Source organism: Nyctereutes procyonoides, unplaced genomic scaffold (assembly GCF_905146905.1).
Source record: "Nyctereutes procyonoides isolate TBG_1078 unplaced genomic scaffold, NYPRO_anot_genome, whole genome shotgun sequence".
NCBI lineage: Eukaryota > Metazoa > Chordata > Mammalia > Carnivora > Canidae > Nyctereutes > Nyctereutes procyonoides.
In genome coordinates this window covers 71,882,991-71,907,603 of record NW_026575146.1, presented here as the reverse complement: position 1 = coordinate 71,907,603, position 24,613 = coordinate 71,882,991, and the positions used below count along the sequence as shown (strand labels likewise).

The 24,613-nt window shown below is 43.1% G+C and overlaps 1 protein-coding gene across 2 annotated transcripts; it reads right to left on the bottom strand.

Moving 5' to 3' along the window:
• Positions 1 to 4,747: 4,747 nt before the first annotated feature.
• Positions 4,748 to 15,342, bottom strand: CEACAM18 (CEA cell adhesion molecule 18). Of its 2 annotated transcripts, XM_055311203.1 has the most exons (7): positions 15,221 to 15,342; positions 13,180 to 13,536; positions 11,717 to 11,989; positions 10,446 to 10,721; positions 8,844 to 8,982; positions 6,668 to 6,717; positions 4,748 to 6,371 (listed from the first exon to the last, which is right to left on the bottom strand). In XM_055311203.1, exons 1-6 carry the CDS (start codon positions 15,270 to 15,272, stop codon positions 6,693 to 6,695), a joined length of 1,122 nt encoding a protein of 373 aa, XP_055167178.1. In that variant the 5' UTR covers positions 15,273 to 15,342; the 3' UTR covers positions 4,748 to 6,371; positions 6,668 to 6,692. The 2 variants fall into 2 exon arrangements, with proteins under 2 accessions (XP_055167178.1, XP_055167179.1); XM_055311204.1 differs by lacking the exon at positions 8,844 to 8,982.
• Between the last annotated feature and the right edge of the window lie 9,271 nt (positions 15,343 to 24,613).

Below are 24,613 nucleotides of genomic sequence, written 5' to 3'. Positions count from 1 at the left end.
TCTACATCTGCCTATCGAACAGCAACTACCCACTTCCTCTGCCACTCCAGTCCCTGACAACCACTATTCTACTGTCTATTTCTGTAGATTCAATGACTTTAGATACCTCCCATAAATGAAATCATGCAGTTTTTGTCTTTTTGTGCCTGGCTTATTTCACTTAGCATATTGTCTTCTATGTTTATCCATGTTGTAGCCTGTGATAGGATGTCCTTCTTTCTAAAGATTTATATATTTTTTATTTGAGAGAGAGCAAGAGAGCACAGTGGGGGTGGGGCAAGTGCAGAGGGAGAGGGAGAGAGAATCTCAAGCAGACTCAATGCAGGATTCAATCCCAGGACCCCAAAATCATGACGTGAGCTGAAATCAAGAGTCAGCGGCTCAACTGACTGGATCACCCAGGTGCTGCAGGGTGCCCTTCTTTCTAAAGACTGAATAATATACTGTTGTATGTATACAGCACATTTTTACCTGCTGATGGATATTAGGAATGCTTCCACCTGCTACCTTTTTAAATAATGCTGCAATGAACATGGGTATGCAAATATATTTTTGAGATCCTGCTTTCTACTTTTTTGGATAAATATTTGTAAGTGGAATTGCTGGATCATGAGAGTTTTCATTTTAATTTTTTTGAGAAACCACCATACTATCTTCCCCAGTGGCGGTACCATTTTACTTTCCCACCAACAGTGCACAAAGGTTCATTTTTTCCCCACATCCTCATCAACATTTGCTATTTTTTTTATTTTTTGCCTTTTTTTAAAAAAAGATTTTATTTATTTATTTGAAAGAGTGAGAGAGAGCACAACTGGTGGTGTGGGAGGGTCAGAAGGAGAGAGAGAGAGAGAGAGAAGCAGACTCTCCACTGAGCACAGCCTGACTCGAAGCACAATCTCAGGACCCTGAGATCATGACCTGAGCTAGAGACACATGCTTAACTGACTAAGCCACCTAGGTGTCCCTATTTTTTGCTTTTTATAGTGGGCATCCTCATGGGTGTGAGATGATACCTCATTGTAGTTTTGATGTGCATTTCTCCAATGATTAGCAGTGAGTGGTGTTTGTCTTTGCATAGGCTTGTTAGCCATTTGTATATCTTCTTTGGAGAAAGGTCTGATTCAAGATTTTTTACCCATTTAAAAAACTGAGTTATTTGGGTTTTTGTTGTTGACTTGACTTCTTTATATATTCTGGATATTAACATCTTTCCAGATATATGATTTGCAAACATTCTCTGCCATTACATAAGCTACTGTGTGTTTTTTGTTAGTGATGATTAAGCACAGACATGAATGAGCCTCAAGAGCTTGCAACCTATTGTGATCAAAGAGCACTCTAGGTAGAAGAAATAGCAGGTGCAAATGCTCACACAGCAAACCAGTGAGGGGTGGACCATCAGTAAGTCTGTGTAATTAGACAGAAGAAGCTAAGTGCCAACAGGCAGGAAATGAGTTTGGAGAAGTCAGGGTATGTGTAAATCATGTCTGTACATGTAGTTTACTGTGGGCATCTGGAGATGTTTGAGCAGAAGAAGGACATGATCTAGCTTTCATTTTCACAGATCCCTCTGGCTGCTGTGTGCAGAAGAGACTGCCTTGTCCAGCTTCTGGAGGCAGCTGTATAGTCCTGTTCTCTGTCTTCAAGGCCAGAAGCATTGCATCTTCAAATCCCACTCTTATAAAGATAAAGACCCTTGTGATTACATTGACCACACCCAAAAGATCCAGGGCAATCTCCCCATTGCAATATCCTTAATTTAATCCCATTCCCAAAATCCCTTTTGCCATATGAGATAACACAGTCACAGGTCCCAGGGGATTAGAGTATAGGGCAGCTTTGAAGAGCTATTTTTCTTCCTGTTTCATAGGGATATAATTTCTTTGACTGACTATCCTTCCACCAAACAGTGAGCTTCCTAAGAACAGGTGCTGTACCCAAATCAAGGCTTTGTAATTCTCTCTCCCTTACCCAATTCCTGTCCATTGTATCATAATTCACAATTAGGTACTTATTTTTTTAACTCACTTCTTGTCTCCTCCCTCGGTTAAAAAGTAAGCTGCAGGGGGGAACAAAAGAGTAAGTTGCGAGAGATCAGGGCCTATGTCTGCTGTATCCACTACAGTATATATGCAGTGTCCAGTTTAGGGCCTAATGCACAGGGAGCCTCAGCAGGGCACCAGGCTTTGGTTTCACCAGAGACTTTGAGCACGTTACTCCCTTGGTTCACCCTCTGTTTTCATAGCATTAAAATGAGGACAATAATAATATATTCTTTATGGGGTTGTTGTGGGAGGTTAACGAGATTCATAAGCACCAAATAAAGTGCTATGTATTAAATATTTGAGGAAAGTATGAATGGAGGAGATTCAACAAAAACGTGCATGGGATGAATGGATGAAGGAATTCATGGACCTCCCTCCTGGATGCTCTCTGATTTATCCTGTCCTCACTCCCTTTTCTCTCCCTCCACTCAGAGTCCCCTGATTGAATCCCCAGCAGTCATCCTTCCTTCAGATGCGGCTACCCAGTCCTCAGAGGAGGAAGAAGAGCTCCATTATGCATCCCTCAGATTTGTGGGAAGGAGCCTTGGGGCAGACAGGAACAGGTGGCCCTTAGTATTGAGTACTCAGAATCAAGTTTCACAAGTGAGAGACTGCTGAGACCCAGCCCTGGCTTGAGCATCTGACCCCTTGGGGATGGGATGGGGGTCAAAGAAAAAGTCAGAAGGCCTCCAGGTGATGAGTTGTAAGTACAGTGGAAACAATACAGGCTTTGGAAACAGTTTCAAGTGCAAAGCCACACGCTGCCCCTTTACTAAGACACAGACCTTCCTGTACCTCAGTTTCCTGCTCTGTGAAACAGGGATGAGAAGCCCTAGCTGCAAGTTCATGGTGAGAATTAACAGTAGGAAAATCCTATCAGAATTCTTGGCACAAAGTGTATGCTGACCATATGCAGGATCCTTGTGCTTTGAGCATAAAAGCCTTCCTGAGAATTCTCTTGACTCTGGAGGGTTCCAGCAGCAATCCTCACTCTCACTCTGCCTTCTACTGGAACACCCTCTCACCAGGCCTTCCTCTGCCTCTGTCCTTGAAAGTCAAGTTCAAGAGGTAGATTTCTGGGTTCAGAAGGGAGTCAAGCAGCAGGACATGATCTTCCCCAATAGAGACAAACCAAACTTATGAGGAAGGTTCTCAAACATAAAAGTACATATATATGTATACCCACATGAATTGACAAGTTGGTTCCCAAATTTACATAGAAATGTGAAGGACCTAGAACAGCAAAACAATCTGATGAAAGAAGAACACAGTTGGAGAAATAAGATTTTACTATAAAGCTAGAGTAATCAAGACACTGTGATATGGAACAGAATAGAGTCCATAAATAAAGTGTGTATATATCGTTAATTGAACAAGTCCAAGCTTATTCAATTGGGATAGGAGGGACTTTTTAACAAATAGTGGTAGAACAAGTAGATCAAAATTTGGAAACCATAAGCCTTGACCCCTTTCTCATGTCACATGCAAAAAATTAGTCTGAGATGAATCATAAACCTAAAAGTAAAAACTATAAAGATTTTATAATTGTGTTGTCTAGTGTGATAGTCACTAGCCACACATGGCATTTAAGATGTGCTGTACTAGGGGTGTCTGGGTGGCTAAGTTGTTTGAACATCTGAGTCTTGGTTTGGCTTTGGCTTAGGTTTGGCTCTGGGTCCTGGGATAGAGCCCTATGTCTGGCTTGCTCAGTGGGGAGTCTGCTTGTCCCTCTCCCTCTTCTCCTCCTTCTGCTTGCATGCTCTCTCTCTCTCTCAAATAGATAAGTAAATCTTTTTTTTTAAGATGTGCTACACTTACTGTGCAAAAAAAGAGATAAAAGACCTCAATAATTTTTAATATTGATCATCTGCTGGAATTATAATATTTTAGATATATTGGGTTAAATACATCATTATTAAAAAGTAATTTCACCAGTTTCTTTTTACCTTTTTTTATTATAGCTACTAGAATTTTGAAACTACATATTTAACTTGCATTATATTTCTATCAGACAGAATTGCTCTAGAAGAAAAATTTAGGAGAATATCTATGGGTATGCAAAGATTTCTTACAGGGCATCCACAACAGTCAGCATTATATATATATATATATATATTTCATTATAAACTCCTGTTCATCAAAAGACATGATTGAAATGAAAAGGCAAGTCACAAAGTGGGGAAAAATATATATGTATCCCTGAAAAGGGGCTTGAACTTAGAATATTTAATTACCAGTTAATAACACAATAACCTAATTTTTTAATGAGAAAAAAGACTCATTCATATATTTCATAAAAGAAGAGATCCAAATGGCCAGTAGGTGCATGAAAGGTGGTCAACATCACTGGACATCAATGAAATGAAAATTCATCACAATGAAATGCCCTATCACATCTGCTAGAATGGCTAAAATAAAAAAGCCTAAGCACACCGAATGTTGGAGAAGGTGTGGAGGAATTGGAACTCTTGTATATTTTTGGTGAGAATGTAAATAGTACAACCATGTGTTCTGTACAACAATGTAGTGGTTTTGTATACAGTTAAACATAATATACTCACTCTAAGTCCCAGCAATTCCACCCCTAGTTTTTATCCAAGAATGAAAGCAAAGGTCCACACAAACATTTGCACATGAATGTTTATAGCAGCATTATTCATAATACTAAAGGTAGAAACAATTCAAATGCCCATCAACAACAATAAAACAACAACAAAAACAAATGCCCATAAATAAGTGAATGGATAACCAAAGTGCTATAGCCAAACAACAGAATACTACTAGTCAACATAAAAAAAATTTAACATTAATGACTTTAAAAAGCATATTGAGTGAAAGAAGCCAGATACAAAAGAATATACTCCAATTCCACTTAGATGAAGTCCAAGAAAAGATGAAACTAACCTATTGGAACAGAAATTCACAAAGGCAGCTGCCTCTCTTTTGAGAGTGTGTGGCTGGCAAATAACTTTAATGGTGCACAAGGAAACTCTGGGATGCAGGAAATATCATATATCTTGACTGGGATAGTAGTTACATGAGTGTATGTATTTATCAAAACTCATTGAATTATACATGTAAGATTAGTGTATTTTACTATATATAAATCTACCTTTGATTAAAAAATAATAAAAATTTAACAATAATGGAAAGGCTTTAGATAAAATTCAACAGCCATATCTCCTTAAGACTGTAAGGTGGGGGGATGATGTCTGGGTGGCTCAGCGGTTGAGCATCTGCCTTCTGCACAGGGTATGATCCTGGAGACCCAGGATCAAGTCCTGTGTTGGACTCCCTACATGGAGCCTGCTTCTCCCTCTGCCTATGTTCTGCCTCTCTCTTTGTGTGTCTCTCATGAATAAATAAATAAAATCTAAAAAAACCAAAAGACTGTAAGGTGGGGAGATGCAGGTTTAGATATAGAAATAGTATAATGCCCACCTCTGTCGATGGGTATATGCAGTGGTTAACTCAGGACGTGTTTGGTTTTCTATCAGGCAAATGAGATGGTTTCGGAAATATCTGTGAATCTATGCATTTTGACACACAGATATAGTGATTAAATAAGTGAGTGCAGAGATCACAAAAGGGCAAATCCATGAGAAGAACATAAGCATGCACACATCTATTTTCAATCTGCCTGTGCACATTGAAGATGATTCAGAAGACAATGCTGGTCAGCCCATATGAGGCAGGCTGTTAGCTGGTGGAAATGGGACAGGAGGTGCTAAAAGCCCTAGCTGGTTCTTCCTGTAGGTGATATTTTATTGTGTTTTAGCACAGCAGAGTGGTGCCAGGAAGTGCGCTGGGCCCATAACTTTATTGGGTTTTCTTTTCCTGATTATAAAAACAGTTTATACATTTTGTAAGAAAAAAAACACCTTAGAACATACAGTAAAGTGCAAAGAAGGAAATTAAGAGATAGGATTGTTAATAGATAACATTTTCTGTATTATTTGTACAGGTGTGTATATATATGTGTGTGTATATATGTACACACATATATGTGTGTGTGTACATATACAACTGTAGAACAAATACATACATACTATACATATTATATCAGTCAATTAATCTATCCTTTTCATAATGATGGTCCTAGCAGGTACAACTTTACATTATGTTTTTCTAACAATGAATTATAAGCATTTGCTGCATCAGTGAGCACCCTTCCCCAGCATGGTGTCTAACAATGACAGTTAAGCTCAATTTGTGCCATGTTCATTTAAGCCATTCCTGGTTGTTGGGCATTTATAGTTTGTTCAGTTTCCCGGTCACTGGCAATGGTCGTCTTTGCATCTTCTATGGTGTTGCCATGGTGTCAAGCTAAGGAAAAGGAGAAGTCAGAAGTGCATTTGTTGGTGGAGAAGAGGCCTTGAAATTACAGCACAGTGCACTGCATATGACCCACCCCAGCCTACTCCCCATTGCCCATTCCCCCTCCTTGTTATGGACTCCAGACTTCCTACAGGAGCCTCCGTCTCCCAACTTCAGGGCGACTGGGCCAGTTCCTTCTCTTGACTGTCTCCTCCACCTAGGCTCTGGACTGTCTCCAGCCTAACCCATCCCTATGGGAACTCTCTCAGCCCTCCTCCCTCATTCCACCTCACCTCCTTGCCTACCTGGTCTTGTCCTCATGGTCTGAGGTTAACACTCGTTTAACTGGCTCCGCCTATGGGGAGAAATCAGGGAAGATGTCATATCTCAGGTCTGTAGGAAATAGAGAATGCAGCAGAGTCCTGGGGAGATGCTGGTGTGGTAAGCTTCTTCTTTCCAAGCCCTCCTTGTGAAGGACCTCAGGAGTAGCAGGGGACAAATCTGAGAGCTTAACTTCTACACCAAGAGTTCCTTCCTCCACATTCCCCATATGGTTCATCATTTCTGATGTCTTAAGGTCGCTGAAGGAAGATGTCATGGGCCAGCAGAGGTGGGGAGGTAAAAGGGGCTGAGTGTGCCTGGGGAAGGAGTTGGCACTACCTGGCCTAATTACTAGTGATAATAATAGTAAGTTATTTCACACCTATTATATTCCAGACACTATGGTAAATGATTTACAGACATTATATTGAATGCTCTCAATAGTCACACAAGGTAGAAATTTTAACCTCGTATTATGGATGAAGAAACAGTTCAGAAAGATAAAGGTACTTGCCTAAAGTCACACAGCTAGAAAATGACAGAGGCTAATATTCTGAACCTGGCCACTCTGACTCCCAGCCCATTGTTCTCATGCATGCTAGACTGAAGAACTAAGATCAAGGAGAATGTGGCACCTCTAAGGAGAATGAGGCAGTGGAGATGTTGGGTTCACTCCTGGCTGTGATGAGGGAGTTATGACTGGCTAGTTAGCTTCTTTCAGGCTATAGAAGAAAAAGCAACATATATATATATATATCTCCTAGAACCACTCTTAAACTGCCTAGGGTTTAATCATGACTAATTTGGAAAAGTATATTGGATGATGATATTATTAATAATAATACCTCAGATTTTATTGAGCCCTTACTGTGTCTCATGCTTTGTTCCAAGCTATTTATCAGTGATACCTTACTTTATTCCCATAGTAGATATCCCTGTGAGGTCAGCACCAGTTTCACTTGCATTTTACACATGGCAAACTAAAGCACAAATGGGCTGTCATCCTGATGGTCATTACTGTAGGCTTCTTGATAGAGAAGTTGTGCAATGATCACAGATAGGCTCCATATCAAAATACTAAAATGATTTGAAAAAAGAATGCATCATCTAAAACCTTCACCATCGTCACCACAATCAATACCATCACCATTACCATCATTACCACCACCACCACCACCACCACCACCACCACCATCACCACCACCATCACCACCATCACCACCACCACCACCACCACCACCACCACCACTTTAGCATCACCAACATCATCAGTGTCAGCATCATTTCCATCATCACTGCTATCTGTAACATCTACTGCAATAGTTCTCAAACAAGACAATTTTGCCCTCCTTGGGACATTTCTAATGCCTACAGTCATTTTTGGTGGTATAAACTGAGATTGAAGAAGGTTATTCCTACAGATATCAAGTGGGTAGAGGCCAGAGATGCTCATGTTACAGTGCACGGGACAGCCTTATCCCCTTCCCCTGAAATAATTATCTGGCCCCAAATATCAATAATACTGAGCTTGAGAAATTCTGATCTACTCTGTACTGAGAATACTGATAATTGTTTCATCCTCCAAGAATTGTGTGTAGCCCCCATATCTCCCTTCAGGGGGGTGTTACCCTTCATATCCTCCAAACGAGCTAAGAGGACCTGAGGGGAGTGTGATCTACTCAAGGTCACACTCAGACAGCTAGAGGCAGAGCTGGGATTGGAATCCTGATTAGAATCTTCCTCTGCCCAATCTCTTCCCCTGCATAGTTGACTCTACTACCTGTTTCCCTGACTTCATGTGGTAACTAGTAACTACCATGTACCAGACACATGCTGGATGCTTGACACCCACCCTGTTCTTTCTCATGGATGCCCCTCCAGGTCAACTTCCATATCAACATCATAAACATAAAGAAACTGGGCTGAAAAGAAGTCACTGGGTGAAACCCTATTGCTGTGTAGAAGCATGACTGCCTCTACACCCTCCCTCTCTGCCACTGGCTTCTGGTCTTCCACCTATCTGTCTGCCCCAAATGATTCCTGACAACCCATTCCTGCCTTGTCCCTTCCCCTCCTGGCTCTGCCTTCTCCTGTTAGGGGAGTGCTCTTGAGACCCAGTCCTGAGCCAGCACCCAACCCTCGACCCAGGGCAACAGGCACCTGATGGATAAATTGCTGATCAAGCCGTAGATCAGGATTCCACAGATGTAGAGGCTGCCCAGGACTATCATCACAATGAGCCACACCACTTTGGCTCCTGAGATGTAGAAACCTCTGTTTACAACAACAGGAATGTTCCCTGGAGAAGAGGATACAAGGGGGTCAGGAGTACCACCACTCAACCCTTCGTTCACCACACATCTGTTCTTCAGAGATTTATCAATCAACATCTGCTATGTTCTAAGTGCTAGGAATTCAGTGAACAAAACAAACTTCTTGCCCTCATGGGGCTGACATTCCAGCTGGGAAGTGGACAGTTGACGACAAAGCAAAGAGATGTCTGATATGATTGCAGGCTGCAAGAAGTACTCTGAAAAAGAATAAACCCACTCAAGGGGATAGAGTGACAGGATCAGGGGTGCTGGTTACACAGGGTCATTAACCTATTGCACAGGTATTCACTGAGCGCCAACAATGTGCCAGGCACCATGCTAAGCACTGGGGACAAAAGGTGAGCAAACAGCTCTCCCAGCTTCTATCCTCCTGAAGCTCACAGTCCAGTGGAGTAAGAAAGGTGTAAATCAGTTGGTGCATAATCATTCACAGTTGGTTGGTCATGTCTGGTGTGTAGCAGATGCTTTAGTAAATAGTGTGGAGTGACCAGAATAAATGTCTCCAGCCCACATTCAGTTGTGTATGTGGCTTTCTCTAGGACAAGCCAGGCTGATAGGTTCTCACGCATTGTCTGATTTAATTCTACCAGAAACCCTGTCATATAGGGACCCTTTTAATCTTGACACTACATATAGGGAAACTGAGGCTCAGAGAGGAGCTCTTCCTATATACACATTCATTCCCAAGCTAAGTTCCAGACATCACATCCACAACAGATCTCTGCTTCCCCTGCACCACCTACCCCCCTTGACCTTTCTACTTTCTCATATTGAGGCAATCAAGCAAAACAGCTGTGGGCATAGGCTGTGAGGTTGGATTGCCAGAGTTTGAACCCAGCCTCCTCTGTTGATTGGAACTGGAATTTGAATAAAACACTCCAACTTCCCATAGCTCAGTTTTCTTATCTGTAAATGGAGGTGGTGTTAACAACAGTCGCTGTGAGGGTCATACAGGTTAGAATGGTGGCTGGCACACAGTAAGTGCCCAGTGAATGTTGGCTGACCATATCTTCCAGGGATCCACCCTTGCTCTGACCTGAGGTCTCTGAGGGCTTCATAGAGGAGGTAGCTTTGGACTTGGACCTTAGAGGATGGGGACATTTTACTCAACCATTGTGAGCATGGCATTGCAAGGTGGAGATGGCATTCACAATGACAGGCACTATTTAGGCAAAAGCATGGAGTTGAGGGATGCCTGGGTGGCTCAGTGGCTGAGCATCTACTTTCAGCTCAGAGCATGATTCTGGGGTCCTCGGATCAAGTCCCGCATTGGGCTCCCTGCAGGGAGCCTGCTTCTGTCTCTGTCTATGTCTCTGCCTATCTCTTTGTGTCTCTCATGAATAAATAAATCAAATCTTTAAAAAAATAAAAGCATTGGGAGGAGAAGATTTGGGGAGCATGAGCCCCAGAGGGCAGCTGCTGTACTCACGGGGTGTCTGGATCTGGAATTCTCTGTACATCGTCAGCTGGGTCACGGGGTTGTCCACGATGCATCTGTATCTGCCCATCTGTTCCCAGGCCAGACTTGGGAGAGTGATGCTTGCATCTGAGAAGCTTAGGAGAGAGCCATTGTGGCTCCAGTGATACTTGGGACTTGGAACAGAAAAGGCAGTACATGCCATATCCACCTGGGAGCCTATCTTAGCAGATAGGACACCTTTGAAGGTACTGGGACTGGTACTCAGCAACACTTCATCTGGCCCATCTGCAGAGACAGAGAAGGAGACCAGAGCTATGTTTCTGACCTTGGGGCCTTGTCTCTTTCCCTCAGTCCACATGTAGTCCTCCTTGACCAGGAGTTGCCCCTACGCTGCACCCCAAGCATCTCCTAGACCCAACACAGCTGTCTCCAGACCCAAGGCAGCTGTGCCAACAACACAACTATAATTACAACATCTTCTGTTATCAAGCACCTACTATGAGCCAGCCCCATAATAGCTCTTCAAGTCACAATAAAATACGAATAGAAGCAACACATCAGATTCTGTGTGTTTTTAGATTTAGGTGTGAAAACCATTCAAGACTTGTGCTTTTTCACAGTGGAAAGATGTGAAAGAGTTTGGTAAATATGAAAAGTCCCAGAATGTTGGAAAGACCCAAGGTTCATTGTATTTATAAGTCAATGTCTTTGACTTACAAGACCTGTTTGAGATTTTGGGGAGGTCTGGCTAGGTTGTATACTTGCCTTGGCAGGCAATCAAAGGATTATGGAGAAAAGAGAATGTGTGAGACTGTCATTTAGCTTTAAAATAGAACTGTCTGTTTAAGAGAGTGTAGTCAGTTCAATCTGACTACAAAGGAAAAATGAAGGAGATTTTACCAAATTTAGAAAACCAGAATAAAAAGATCAATAAATCTGAAGGCTCAAGGGAATGTGGGATTTGAATATTTAATAAACTGTCATTTTTAAGAGACTATTAGTTGTCAGCAGTCTCCTCTTTACAAAAGCCAGCTCTGAACAAATTTCGCACTATTTCTAATCTGAGGAGTAGGACTTAGGGTCCCTGTTTTAAATAGCAGATTGTCCTGTGCAGTGAGGGTGATTCTAAGTCCAAAGAGCTGAGATTCAAACCCAGATCCAGTGGTCCATGGGCTGGCTCATGGTATTTCCTCTCTCTAGTTCTGCCTGTCTTATTGCTATGTCACTGGAAGGCCCTGTGCCCACCACTGGCATCACTCTCATGGCCCCAGACCACTCACAGGCCACAGTTAGAGAGAGAATTTCACTCCTCCGAGGAATCTCCATGATAGTATCTATCTCACAATAAAGTTCTCTGTCTCGGCGGGTGACCCTGTGGATGATGAGGGTCTTGAGGTCCGGGGAGATTGTCATCCGGTCATTGCTGGATACCAGTGTGTAATCCACGTACCACCTGACATTGGTGGCATTGGTGTAGCAAATGGCAGCCACAGAATCCACGTCCTCTACCACAGAGCTGGTGTTGGCCCAGATCTCTGGGTTGCTTTCCAACTCTGGGGAAAATAGGAAGAAGTCATTAGGGTGGGGTCTGCCACCTTAAGCTCTGCTCCTCTTCAAAGGGGACTCTGGGGTAGGTTGATGAGAAGCCAAGAGTTGTAAGATGGGGTGTGGGGTCTTGGCAAAGGAACACCCCTAGAGCTGAGAGGGACAGAGAAGTAGGGAGTGGGCATGAGTAGTTGAGATGAGGGCACTAGTCTGAGTGCACCATCCTATGCTCTGGGTCATCACTGTGGCATCCACTACAATAATGTGAGCTCCTGGGATGGGTATGTAGCCTAATGGTAGTTTCTGAACCCAGAACCTAAAATCAGAACACCCCCAACTGAGGAACCATGGGTAGAATTCAAAGTGACAGGTGGTATTTGGATTCTCTATAATAATTGGTCCCATTATCTAAGTCCCATTCACTTTACAAATACTCCACCCAATCATACAACAGACAATGGTAGATACTATCCTCAGGCTACAGATGAGGAAACTGAGAACACCACGGAGGGGAAGACAAAGGCTCAGGGCCATGTGACATATACACAGTCAGAGGTAAACATAGGGCTTCCTGTCTCCAAGTCCACATTCTGCCCCCTAGACCTATGGAGCCTCCAGGAGCTGTCTGTAGTAGACAGAACTCCAAGATGGCCCCATGATCTCCAGGCTGTATAACTCCTGCCCTTCAAATGTGGGTGAAACCCATGATTTTCTTCTAACCTACACAACATGGCAAAAGTAATGGGCTGTCATTCTAAGTGGTACCTTATGTCATATAAGACTCCTACTTAACAGACCAGAGAGAGAGAATTCAGCTGACCTTGAAGAAGCAAAGAACCATGACGTGAAATGCCCATGGACAGAGCCACACACGAGCCCACGGCCCTGACTCAACACCTTGTGAGTCTCATAGCATAACACTGTCCCAGACTTTTGACCCACAGGAATGTGTCATAATAAGTGGGTGCTGCTTGAAACTACTGTTTATGGCTCTGTGTTATGCAATGATGCATAACTGATACCCTGATGGAGCATGTAAAGGAAATGACTGACCCATCTCTGTGGGAGAAGCTAGCCTACCATCTGCTGAGGCCCACTGTCACCTTGGGGTAGAGGAAGCTTGGATAGTATGATCTCTAAGGGACCTCACTCCCAAAGCCCCCAGGTCCGATGGAAATAGGGCAGCCTGCCAACTCACCTTGAATTTCAAGCCAGCCAGTTGCTCTCTGGGTCTCATTGCCTGTGTCCACCCTTACAGTGTAGTTCCCTGTGTCATTAAATGCAGATCTCCTGATCACCAGGTCACCCAACTTGGTCACATTCTCCCGGCCACTGAACATAGGCCCAGATAGCCAGGAATTGGAGGGAGGTTTGTAGCTGACAATCATATTTTCCACAGTGTCTTCTGCACCGCGGTGCCAACTGTATTCCTGAGCATCTTGGGTGGCATTCTCGAGGACCAGGACAGTCCGAAATCCCTTGACTCCTATAAGTGAGTCTGGGTTGATGAATATTTGGCCAAAGGCTTGGTGGATCCCACAGGCCAGCAGACTGGCTGAAGAGGACAAATAGAATACACATACATGAGAGAGAGAGAAAAGAGAAAGTGAGAAGAGAGATTGATTTACACCATCCAGGCAATGATCCCCAGGGACAGTGGTGAACAAGCCATGAGTTTTTAGCTCTCCTGCTTGTCTCCTCCTCCCCATCCCCTCAGCTTCTGCCCTGGTCCATTCCATCCTCATCCTCTTCCAGCCTGGCTTCCTCCTTGGACACTCAGTCTCAAACCCATCCTCATATGACAGTTAGGCGGATCTTTATAAAGACCCAGTTATGACCCTGCTCTCCCCCTGTTCAGGTACCTTCCATGACTCCCTGGCACTCCACAGATAAAGTTCGAACTCAGCATGGTGTATAAGACAGTCTTAGAGAGAGCTAGTCTTTTTTTTTTTTTTTTTTTTTTGAGAGAGCTAGTCTTTATGACTCTCATCTAGTCTCCTTTTGGATCACACCAACCCCACTTCATTATCCCATGAACTCCCTTATTCATGTGTGCATTTATGCATTCATTTATCAGAAGACACAGTATCTATACTGTGTGCCCCAGACATAGATAGCTCTCTTGATACCACATTCTCTCTTTTTTTTTTTTTTTTAATCTATGATAGGCACACAGTGAGAGAGAGAGAGGCAGAGACACAGGCAGAGGGAGAAGCAGGCTCCATACACCGGGAGCCTGACGTGGGATTTGATCCCGGGTCTTCAGGATCGCGCCCTGGGCCAAAGGCAGGCGCCAAACCACTGCGCCACCCAGGGATCCCACATTCTCTCTTTTGACTTCAGGCTTTCACACATGCTGTTCCCTGTTTCTGGCACACAGATCCCTGCTCCCTCCTCCCCATCCCCATCCCCTTTGTCAGCTCACTTCTACTCATCTTTAAGTTCTCAGGTCTGATGTCCCCTCCTCCCTAGTCTGGGTCAGGTGGCCCCTTAGGGCTCCCCCAGCCTCCTGGGCCACTTCATCCCCATCCCTGTCACTCTGAGTCATCAGAGTCTGGAGATAGATCTCATCTCACTCTAGACTCTGAACTCTATGAGGCTGTCTCAGCCACCACCACATCACAGCACCTCTGAGCATGGGGCAGAACCTAGTGAGAGTGCTTGGCTGATATCAAGGGTGGGTGGATAAAGCCCCCCAAGACTATCTACACATGTCTTTGACTTAGCATCTAAATTCATTGGAGTGCATGTGAATGTGGGTAACAATCTGTCGTCATCTAAGACGTGGAGATCCATTGTCTGTGTAGCCAGACACAGACTGGCTACTTCTGTGGCTGCTTTGAGGCAAAGACACCTGAGACTCTCCCCTCTCCCGACTCCAGGCCACAGGGTAGCCAGCAAGACATGAGAGTTGTCCCTGTCAGTGGGGCTGAGAGGTTCCTGGAGAGAAGTGAGGGGTTTGGAAGGAGTCCAGCTAGAGAGGTGGGGGAGGGGATCAGGGCAGACTAGGCACCCAGAGGAGATGTTTTCTGAGTGGGGGTCCAGGTTCATCACTCCTGAGGGTGGATGGGGATGAACACCGTGCGTACACGTGTGTGTGTGTGTGTGTATGTGTGTAAGAGAGAAAATGTTTCTATAGGTGAAGTACGCCCAGGTCTGTGAGCTCATGAAAGTCCCAATGCCAGCCCTGCCCCCCTCTCCTCTACCACTCCACTGTCCTGTGGGTTCAGCTCTCTTACCTAGGAGAACCAGTTTCCTCCATGGTCTGCATCTGGGTCTGGAAGGATCCATGGGTTCCACAGGTCCTCCTGGGCTAGGTGTCTGTCCAGGGGCTGGACAGCCTCCTCTGCTTCTTCACAGAAGAAAGCATCTCTGGCTTTGGGCTGCTAGTCCCCACCCTCTTCCTGCGCCCCAGGGTGGACTCTGAACAATGGTGCAGGAGGGACTAGGGAGGAGATGCTTGGGGAGTTGTTATCTTTATGACTCTAGGGTGCTTTTAGCTTACTATTTACTCACCTCATTTTTTTAAAGGTTATTTATAGCATTATTTAAGCTTATTTATACTTGGTTAAAAAAAGAAACCCTTATGCTCACTTTTAGGAAAACTGGAAAATACTGAAAAGCACAATAAATATGAGACATCAGACTTTTTGAACATGGACAGTTATTCATTTTCATTTTTCCTGATCCCTGCAAAACTCAAATTTTAAATTGTGTTGTGTCATTTGATGAGGGGCTGCTTCTCCCTCCCTAAAACCAACAGCTTATTCTAAGTCTCTCTCCAGGTCAGCAGATCTTCCTCCACCTTGACATTTGGAGTGGCTGCTGGGTGTGCTATTGTGTGCCTAGGCCAAAATGTATAGAACCCATTCCCTTGTGTTGGATCTTCAAAGTTAGTAATAGAAGTACTACAGAGACAGACCAGAGTGTGCTCATGGGGGCGAGGCACTGATCATGTGGGATGTGTCTGCATCTGGATACTCCACGGAGAAAAGGGAAACATGGGGACACAGAGATCCAGACAGGCTAACTGAGAAGGCAGGCAGAGGGGAGACCCCAGAATTAGTCAATCGACAAGTCTTTCAAGCTGGACTTAGGAGTATGTCCGTCTTTCATTTTCATGACAACAACTACTACTTTTTTTTTTTTTTTAAGATTTTATCGATTTATTCATGAGAGACACAGAGAGAGAGAGAGGCAGAAACACAGGCAGGGGGAAGCAGGCTTCCTGCAAGGGCCCAATCCAGGACCCCAGGATCACGACCGGAGCCAAAGGCAGCGCTCAACCACTGAGCCACTCAGGTGCCCCCCCAACAAATACTATTTTCATTTCAAAATCAATGCATGGGTCATACAAGTTTTGGAAAATTCTTTTTTTTTTAAAGGTTTTATTTACTTATTTGACAGAGAGAGGGGGGGAGCATGAGCAGGGGGAACAGCAGGCAGAGGGAGAAGCAAGCAGGCTTTCTGCTGAGCAGGGAGCCCAATGTTCAATCCTGGGACCCTGGGATCATGATCTGAGCCTGAAAGCAGATGCTTTACTGACTGAGCCACCCAGGCACCCCTGGAAAATTCTTAAGAAAGAAAAATAGAATTAATACTCTCTTAGGGGGCGCCTGATTCAGCCATTTAAACACCTGCCTCTAGCTCAGGTCATTATCTCAGACTCCTGGGATCAGCCCTGCATTGGGCTCCCTGCTCAGCAGGGAGTCTACTTTCCCTCTCCCTCTGCCTCTTCCCCTTTGCTCATGCTTTCTCTCTCAAATCAATAAAATCTTTTAAAAAAATACTCTTTTAGTTATTAATTTCAATTGTTTTAAACTATTATGAATACTTATCTAAATATATATGTGAACATTTTAATATTTATAATAAATATTTAAATATACCTACACATATTTATACATTCATAATTTTTACATTTATAAATAAATAAATAAAACACTTTATAAATAAAATATATAATTATTTATCAGAATTTAATTACTACTATTAAAAAGTCACCTGTAACAGATCACCCAGAGATAAAACCAGAGTTTTTATCTGAAACTTTTCAGCGTTTTAAATTTTATTTTTATTTTATTTTTTTGTATATTTTTTATTGGAGTTCTATTTGCCAACATACAGTATAACACCCAGTGCTCATCCTGTCAAGTGTCCCCCTCAGTGCCTGTCACCCAATCACCCCATCCCCCCAGCCACTTCCTCTTCCACTATCCCTTGTTCGTTTCCCAGAGTTAGGAGTCTCTCATGTTTTGTCATCCTCTCTGATTTTTCCCACTCATTTTCTCTCCTTTCCCCATAATCCCTTTCATTTTTTTTAGATTCCCCGTATGAGTGAAACCATATAATTATAGTCCTTCTCCAATTGACTTACTTCACTCAGAATAATACCCTCCAGTTCCAACCATGTCGAAGTAAATGGTGGGTATTCATTGTTTCTAATGGCTGAGTAATATTCCATTGTATACATAGACCACATCTTCTTTATCCATTCATCTTTTGATGGACACCGAGGCTCCTTCCACAGTTTGGCTATTGTGGACATTGCTGCTAGAAACATCGCAGTGCAGGTGTCTCAGCTTTTCACTGCATCTGTATCTTTGGGGTAAATCCCTAGCAGTACAATTGCTGGGTCGTAGGGTAGCTCTATTTTTAACTCTTCGAGAAATCTCCACACAATTTTCCAGAGTGGCTGCACCAGTTCACATTCCCACCAACAGTGCAAGAGGGTTCCCCTTTCTCCACATCCTCTCCAACATTTGTTGTCTCCTGTCTTGTTAACTTTCACCATTCTCACTGGTGTGAGGTGATATCTCATTGTAGTTTTGATTTGTATTTCCCTGATGGCAAGTGATGCAGAGCATTTTCTCTTGCGCTTGTTGGGCATGTTTATGTTTTCCCTGGTGAAATTTCTGTTCATGTCTTTTGCCCATTTCATGATTGGATTGTTTGTTTCTTTGCTGTTGAGTTTAAGAAGTTCTTTATAGATCTTGGATACTAGCCCTTTATCTGATATGTCATTTGCAAATATCTTCTCCCATTCTGTAGGTTGTCTTTTAGTTTTGTTGATTGTTTCTTTAACTGTGCAGGTTTTTTATCCTGATTAAGTCCCAATAGTTCATTTTTAATTTTGTTCCCCTTGCCTTCATAGATGTATCTTGCAAGAAGTTGCTGTGACCAAGGCATTCAAATTGGCAAAGAAGAAATCAAACTCTCCCTCTCCGCAGATGACATGATACTGTACATAGAAAACCTAAAAGACTCCACCCCAATACTGCTAGAACTCATACAACAATTTGGCAGTGTGACAGGATACAAAATCAATGCCCAGAAATCAGTGGCATTTCTACACACTAATATTGAGATTGAAGAAAGAGAAATTAAGGAATCAAACCTATTTACAATTGCACCCAAAAGCATAAGATACCTAGGAATAAACCTAACCAAAGAGGTAAAGGATCTATACCATAAAAACTACAGAACATTTCTGAAAGAAATTGAGGAAGACACAAAGAGATGGAAAAATATTCCATGTTCATGGATTGGAAGAATTAATATTGTGAAAATGTCAATGCTACCCAGGGCAATTTACATGTTCAATGCAATCCCTATCAAAATACCATGGACTTTCTTCAGAGAGTTGGAACAAATCATCTTAAGATTTGTGTAGAATCAGAAAAGACCCCAAATAGCCAGGGGAATATTGAAAAAGAAAACCAGAGCTGGGGGGCATCATAATGCCAGTTTTCAAGTTGTACTACAAAGCTGTGATCATCAAGACAGTGTGGTACTGCCAAAAAAAAAAATAGACACATAGATCAATGGAACAGAATAGAGAACTCTGAAATGGGCCCTCAACTCTATGGTCAACTAATATTCGACAAAGCAGGAAGACTATTCACTGGAATCGTTTTTTTTTTTTTTTTAAGAAAAAATTTAATTTATTTATTTAAGAGAGAGAGAGCACGAGCAGGGGGAGAGGCAGAGGGAGAAGCAGACTCCCCGCTGAGCACGGTGTCTAAAATGGGGTTCAATCCCAGGACCTGGAGATCAGGGCCTCAGCCAAAGGTAGACACTTAACCGACTGAATCATGCAGGCACTCTGAAACTTTTCAGTTTTGATATGTAATACATACTCATGCACATATGCATATTTTTACCAAGGTGGTATCATACTATTCAATACCCTTCTTTATTTTGGCTTCTCTAATATTAAACCCAAGTTTAGTCAGAGGAGGGTAAATACACACCTCAGAGTGTCCAGAGGTTTATTCAGTATCTCTGAAGTCTCCTGCTATGTTCTGAAAACCCATATGAATATTTGCAGCATACTGCAAAACACATCTGTATTTGTTTTAATAGGAAAATAATACATTATGTGTATTGTATTGTATACAATATGTATATGTATACAATAATACATTATGTGTATTGTATTTCAACACATTGAAAGTGTTAATTGGTCCTCCTTAGTATTTGACTATAGCTGATGCCCCCGAAAATACATGAAGTTGTTTTTCTGCTTGTAGCTCATTTGAAGCCCTTCCTCCTATGTCTTCATTGTAGTTCATGGCTGTATAGTATTCCATTGCGGTGGCCATGGATTGATTTGTTCAACCAATATCCATTTGGGAGCATTTAGGTTCTTTCAATGTTTCCTCTTTCTATACAAACAGCTGTATAACAACTTTTGGCCAGTACCATTTGTGGAGGTAGATGGGTCCCAGAAATGGGTTTTTGAGGTAAAGAATTTAACCTTAGAGGCACCTGGGTGGCTCAGTGGTTGAGCTTCTGTCTTTGGCTCAGGTTGTGATCCCAGGGTTCTGGGACTGAGTCCCGCATTGGGCTCCCTGCAGGGAGTCTGCTTCTCCCTCTGCCTATGTCTCTGCCTCTCTCTGTCCCTCATGATTAGGTAAATAAAATCTTTAAAAAAAATAATTCAACCTTAGCCAAGACACACCCGACTTTGTCCTTGGCTCCTGGAAAGAATGTCTAAGTCCTTAGAATGCCCTGTCTGATAAGAGTGTCTTTATCTGGGGGCCTGGGAGCACACTAGATATTCCACAAATGAAATTAAGATGAAGGCTTTGGGTCACATGGTATCAGCTCTGCTCCTGGAGAGATTGGAGACTGAGGTCATCTACGTGAGCCGTGAATCATATCAATGTGACAGAGCCCCAATAAAAATTCTGATGTCAAATCTCAGGTGAGTTTCCCTGGTCAGCATGCTGTCACACACTAGTGCTGGAAGAAGCTAACGCGTCTGTGCCTCATGACTCCACTGGAAAGACAAGTGGAAGCCCCGCATTTGGGATTCCCCTGGACCCTTTCCCATACCCTTCTCCCTTTCACTGACAGTAATCTGTATCTTGAAGCTATAACAAGCCCTAACCACAAGGATAATAGCTTCTGGTGTGTTATGTGAGTCCTTCCAGTGAGTGATCAAAACTGGGTAATGTCACAAGTGAAGGTGGTCAAATGGATGCCCCCTAACTCCACAGAGCCGTTGGGACAGAGACACTGGTTACAAGAAAGAATCCCAGACCAAGTCATTTTCCTCAATAAGCCTCACTGTCTCCACCTGTAATGTGAGGATATGAAATGTTTCCTTTCCATAGGGCTCCTGTGAGCTTTCAGGAAGGTGATATATGTAAATGACTGCCATTGATGCTTCCTACATAGATAATTTCAGGACATGTTAATTCCCATGGGCATAATCAAAAATCTTTTTATTATGTTTTACTAAACTTTGGAGCAAAGGAATTTAAACTGCATTTAGATGTTTATTTATTTTAAATATTGTATTTATTTATTTGACAGAGAAAGAGAGAACAAGTAGGGGGAGTAACAGGCAGAGGTAGAGGGAGAAGCAGGCTCCTCACTGAGCAAGGAGCCCTATGTGGGGCTTGATCCCAGGACACTGGGATCATGACCTGAACTGAAGGCAGATGCTTAACTGACTGAGCCATCAGGCACCCCAGCATTCATAGATTTTTAAAAAGCACTTTAATTACATGACCTAACAACAAAAATCTGCAGGTACTTAAATTACCCTATAAATCTCATTAATTAAGGGTTTGTATCCTAATTAACCTTTTTTTCCTTATTAAGGAGAAATGGGGTTGATTAATGGGAGAAGACCAGCAATCTGTGGCACAAAGACCTTCTGACTGAATCTATTTGATATCACCCAACATGAAGCATCCCTATCCAGCAGAGCTTCGTGCTGAGTCTATACAAGACTCAGGAGACTGCAGGAGAATGTTCCTCCCTTGTCTCCAGACTACTTGGCCAGTCATGCTTGGTCCAATCAACCAGGACCAATATGGCAGAACTGGTTGCATTCAGAGCCCACAGCAAGAATCCAAGCATTTAATGCAGTGAGAGCCTCAGGAGGCCCCTACCCTCAGGGGGAAACTGTAGGCTTGGAACAAACTTCGGGCTTCAGAGACTCACTCTCATGCCTTAAGCCAACCCCAGAGCTGGACCTGACCCACTCCACCCTGGATCCCCCATAACGTGAAGCATCTCATCTGAAACTCTGTCTCTTTATTCAGGAGTGGTGGACTTCCTACATTGTCAGCCCATGAACATCCCTAAACTGCAAAGTCTGACAGATGTTGACATGTTAATACTCGGCATAGCTCCCTTTAGCCTGCCCCTGTGCTCACCTGGGCACAGGTGGCAGCCTGAGGAGCGGCATCAAGGAGCCCTTGATCTTTTTCTAGAGCCCAGACTTGCACTTTTTTATCAAGACAGTGAAACATTACAGCCCCTCCCAGGGCAAGGTTCTACCCAGTGCGGCCACAGTAGGCACTAGGAAACAACCACTCCTTCCTGCTTACAAGCCTGAAGACCACACAGATTGCTAACCTGGAATCTTTGTAGAACGGTAAACCCTGACAACACCCAGCTTGGTCCCTGTGGCCCTGTGTGGGCAAACCTATCACCCCAAGTACATCAGACCACCAAGTGGAGGTACAAACTTGTGAATTGCAGCAACCCTGATCTTTATCTATATCCTCATGGGGGTGCCACAAGAACTGGATAGAGAAGATAGGAGGCAGGACCCCCCATCAGCTCTGAGAGAAGAAGGGAGTGAAATGGGAAAGTTATATTAACAATAATATGGGTAATAACAACAGTGATAATAGTGAACAATTTTTTGCCTTTTATCATTCCCGTGTAGCGAGACTGTCAGATTGGCTTCTGAGTAGCAGGGTGGGAGCCAGGAGTCAGGGCGCAGCTGGTGTGAAAGTGGATGGGTTGAAAGAGGGGGATGGAGGGAAGATGTGTCTGGTGCAGCAATCCGGGTAACTCTCTGGGTGAGCAGCTCAGGGCGCCAGAATGGGGCAGGGAATGTTGAGAGAGATGCACCGCCACCAGGGGGCACCATGGAAGTGGCGGGTAAGTGCAGAGACTCCAGTTTCTGTAGGAAAATTATCTGATCTCTGTAGGCCTCAGTATCCTCATGTGTAGACTGGACATCACAGCTCGTACCTTTATGGTTTTGAGAACAAAAGCCAGGCTGATTAAAATTAGCAACCACACCATCAAAGAAAAGCAAGGAGAGTGATAGGGCCTCTCAGTGGAACCCTAGAACCAGCCACACCTAAAGCCAGATCAAATTATGTCCTGAATAATAAAGGGTGGCTTAATCAGTTAAGCGTCTAACTCTTGATTTCATCTCAGGTCATGATTTCAGGGTTGTGAGATAGAGCCCACAGCTGGGCTCCTCACTCAGCAGGGAGTCTGCTTGATTCTCTCTCTCCCTCCCCTTCTACCCCTCCCTGGGTTCACACTCCAATTTATTTATTATTTATTTATTTTGGGAAAAAAGTAGGGGGGCTCAGAGGCAGAGACATATAAGACAGGAGACCCAGACCTGGTGGTCAAGTCAATAATTACTCCACATTAAATAATCCACATTGTGTCCTCCATTATATATTTTCCATTTGTGGGTTTGGGGATTTGGAGTATACAGTTTAAAAAAAAAAATTTAGAGACAGGAAGATGAATTCAAGCCTGGCTCCAAGAGGAGTGTGATCTGCTCTCCAGAAAGCAACATCACGAAATATCTAAATGTTGTGACAGTCTGTCATAACCTGATCACAGCTTAACTTAATTGTACATAAAACTCTACACTTGAACCCCCCAACACTTTATATTGTTGACGTCACAATTTATATCTTTTCATATTAAGTATCCATTAACAAATTGTTGTAGTTATAGTTATTCTTAACACTTTTGTCTTTTCACTTTTATACTAAAATTAAAAGTGATTCATATACCGCCATTAGAGTTACCGTGTTCCGTATTTGTCTGTGTACCTGCCATTCCCAGTGAGTTTTATACTTCCATAGGCTCACGCAGATGGTCTCACAACCTGAAGCACTCCCTTATGCATTTTCTGCTAAGGCCTTATACTAAATGGAATAAGCCAATGGCAGAAGGACAAATACTCCACAATTGTACTTAAGTGAAGTATCTAAAGTTGTTGAGCTCATAGGAGCAGAGAGTATTGTGGTGGTTGTCAGGGCCTGGAGCTATGGGTCAAAAGATAAAAAGGTATGCAGGATGGATCAGCTATTCTGCATAGTGACTGTAGCTACTAATACTGTATTGTGCACTTAACAAATTTGTTAAGAGGGTAGATCTCATGTTAAGTTTTCTTACTACAACAGCAAACAAACAAAACAAAACAAAAAAAGCAAAAAAAGGCACAGGGAAACTTTAAGTTGTGATGGACATGCTTGTAACCAGGATTGTGGTCATGATTTTACAGGTGCAACGCATAAGTTCAAACTCATCAAATTGCCTACATTAAATATGTGCCATTTTTCTGTACAGCAATTGTACCTCAATAGATCTGTCTTAAAAAAAAAAAAAGGAAAGAATATCACATCTATGAACCTCATTGTTGCTTATAAAATTGAAAGGGATCATTACTACAGACCTCAGCAGGTCTACATGGGGCTCAAAGGATGTATTACAGGTAAAACATTTAGCACAGTAATTAGTTGACACCAATGCTCACATTAACACGCTTCCCTCAGTCAACTGGACTACTTCCTTGGAATCACGAAAATCTCAGACGACCTTTCACCTAATTCCTTTAGTCTTTTAGTTTAAACGAGGAAATTTGAGGAATCGCTACTGCCACCTGGTGACCACAGCCTCCATTTCTGCCTCTGCAGATTTCCACAGGAAGATGGTCTCAGCAGCCAGTCAAGAACACACTTCTTCCTCCTCTGTTGGTGTGCTGAGATTTTAGGGCAGGTTCTGTTTTGGTTTGCTCAACACTGGATGGGAGGTTTCTTAAAAGCACCATTCCATAAACTTCTGCACAGAGAGAGGACAGCTTTTGATTACAGGCTCCACAGGATATTTTGTAACAAAACCTGATACAAGACCATTTCCTACATTCACACAGAAACACAAATTGCTCTTCCAACTGCAGAATAGACACGACTCAGCATGTTGTGGGGCAGATCTGGACGCACATATACAGGCTGCCGAGAGCATGTGAAAAGCAAGAGAAAGAGCCCACACGTGTGAGGGTGGACAAGAGGAGGTGTTGCCTGAAGCGAAAGCATCCATAAGGAAAACCTCCCTCACCAAGGGGTGAA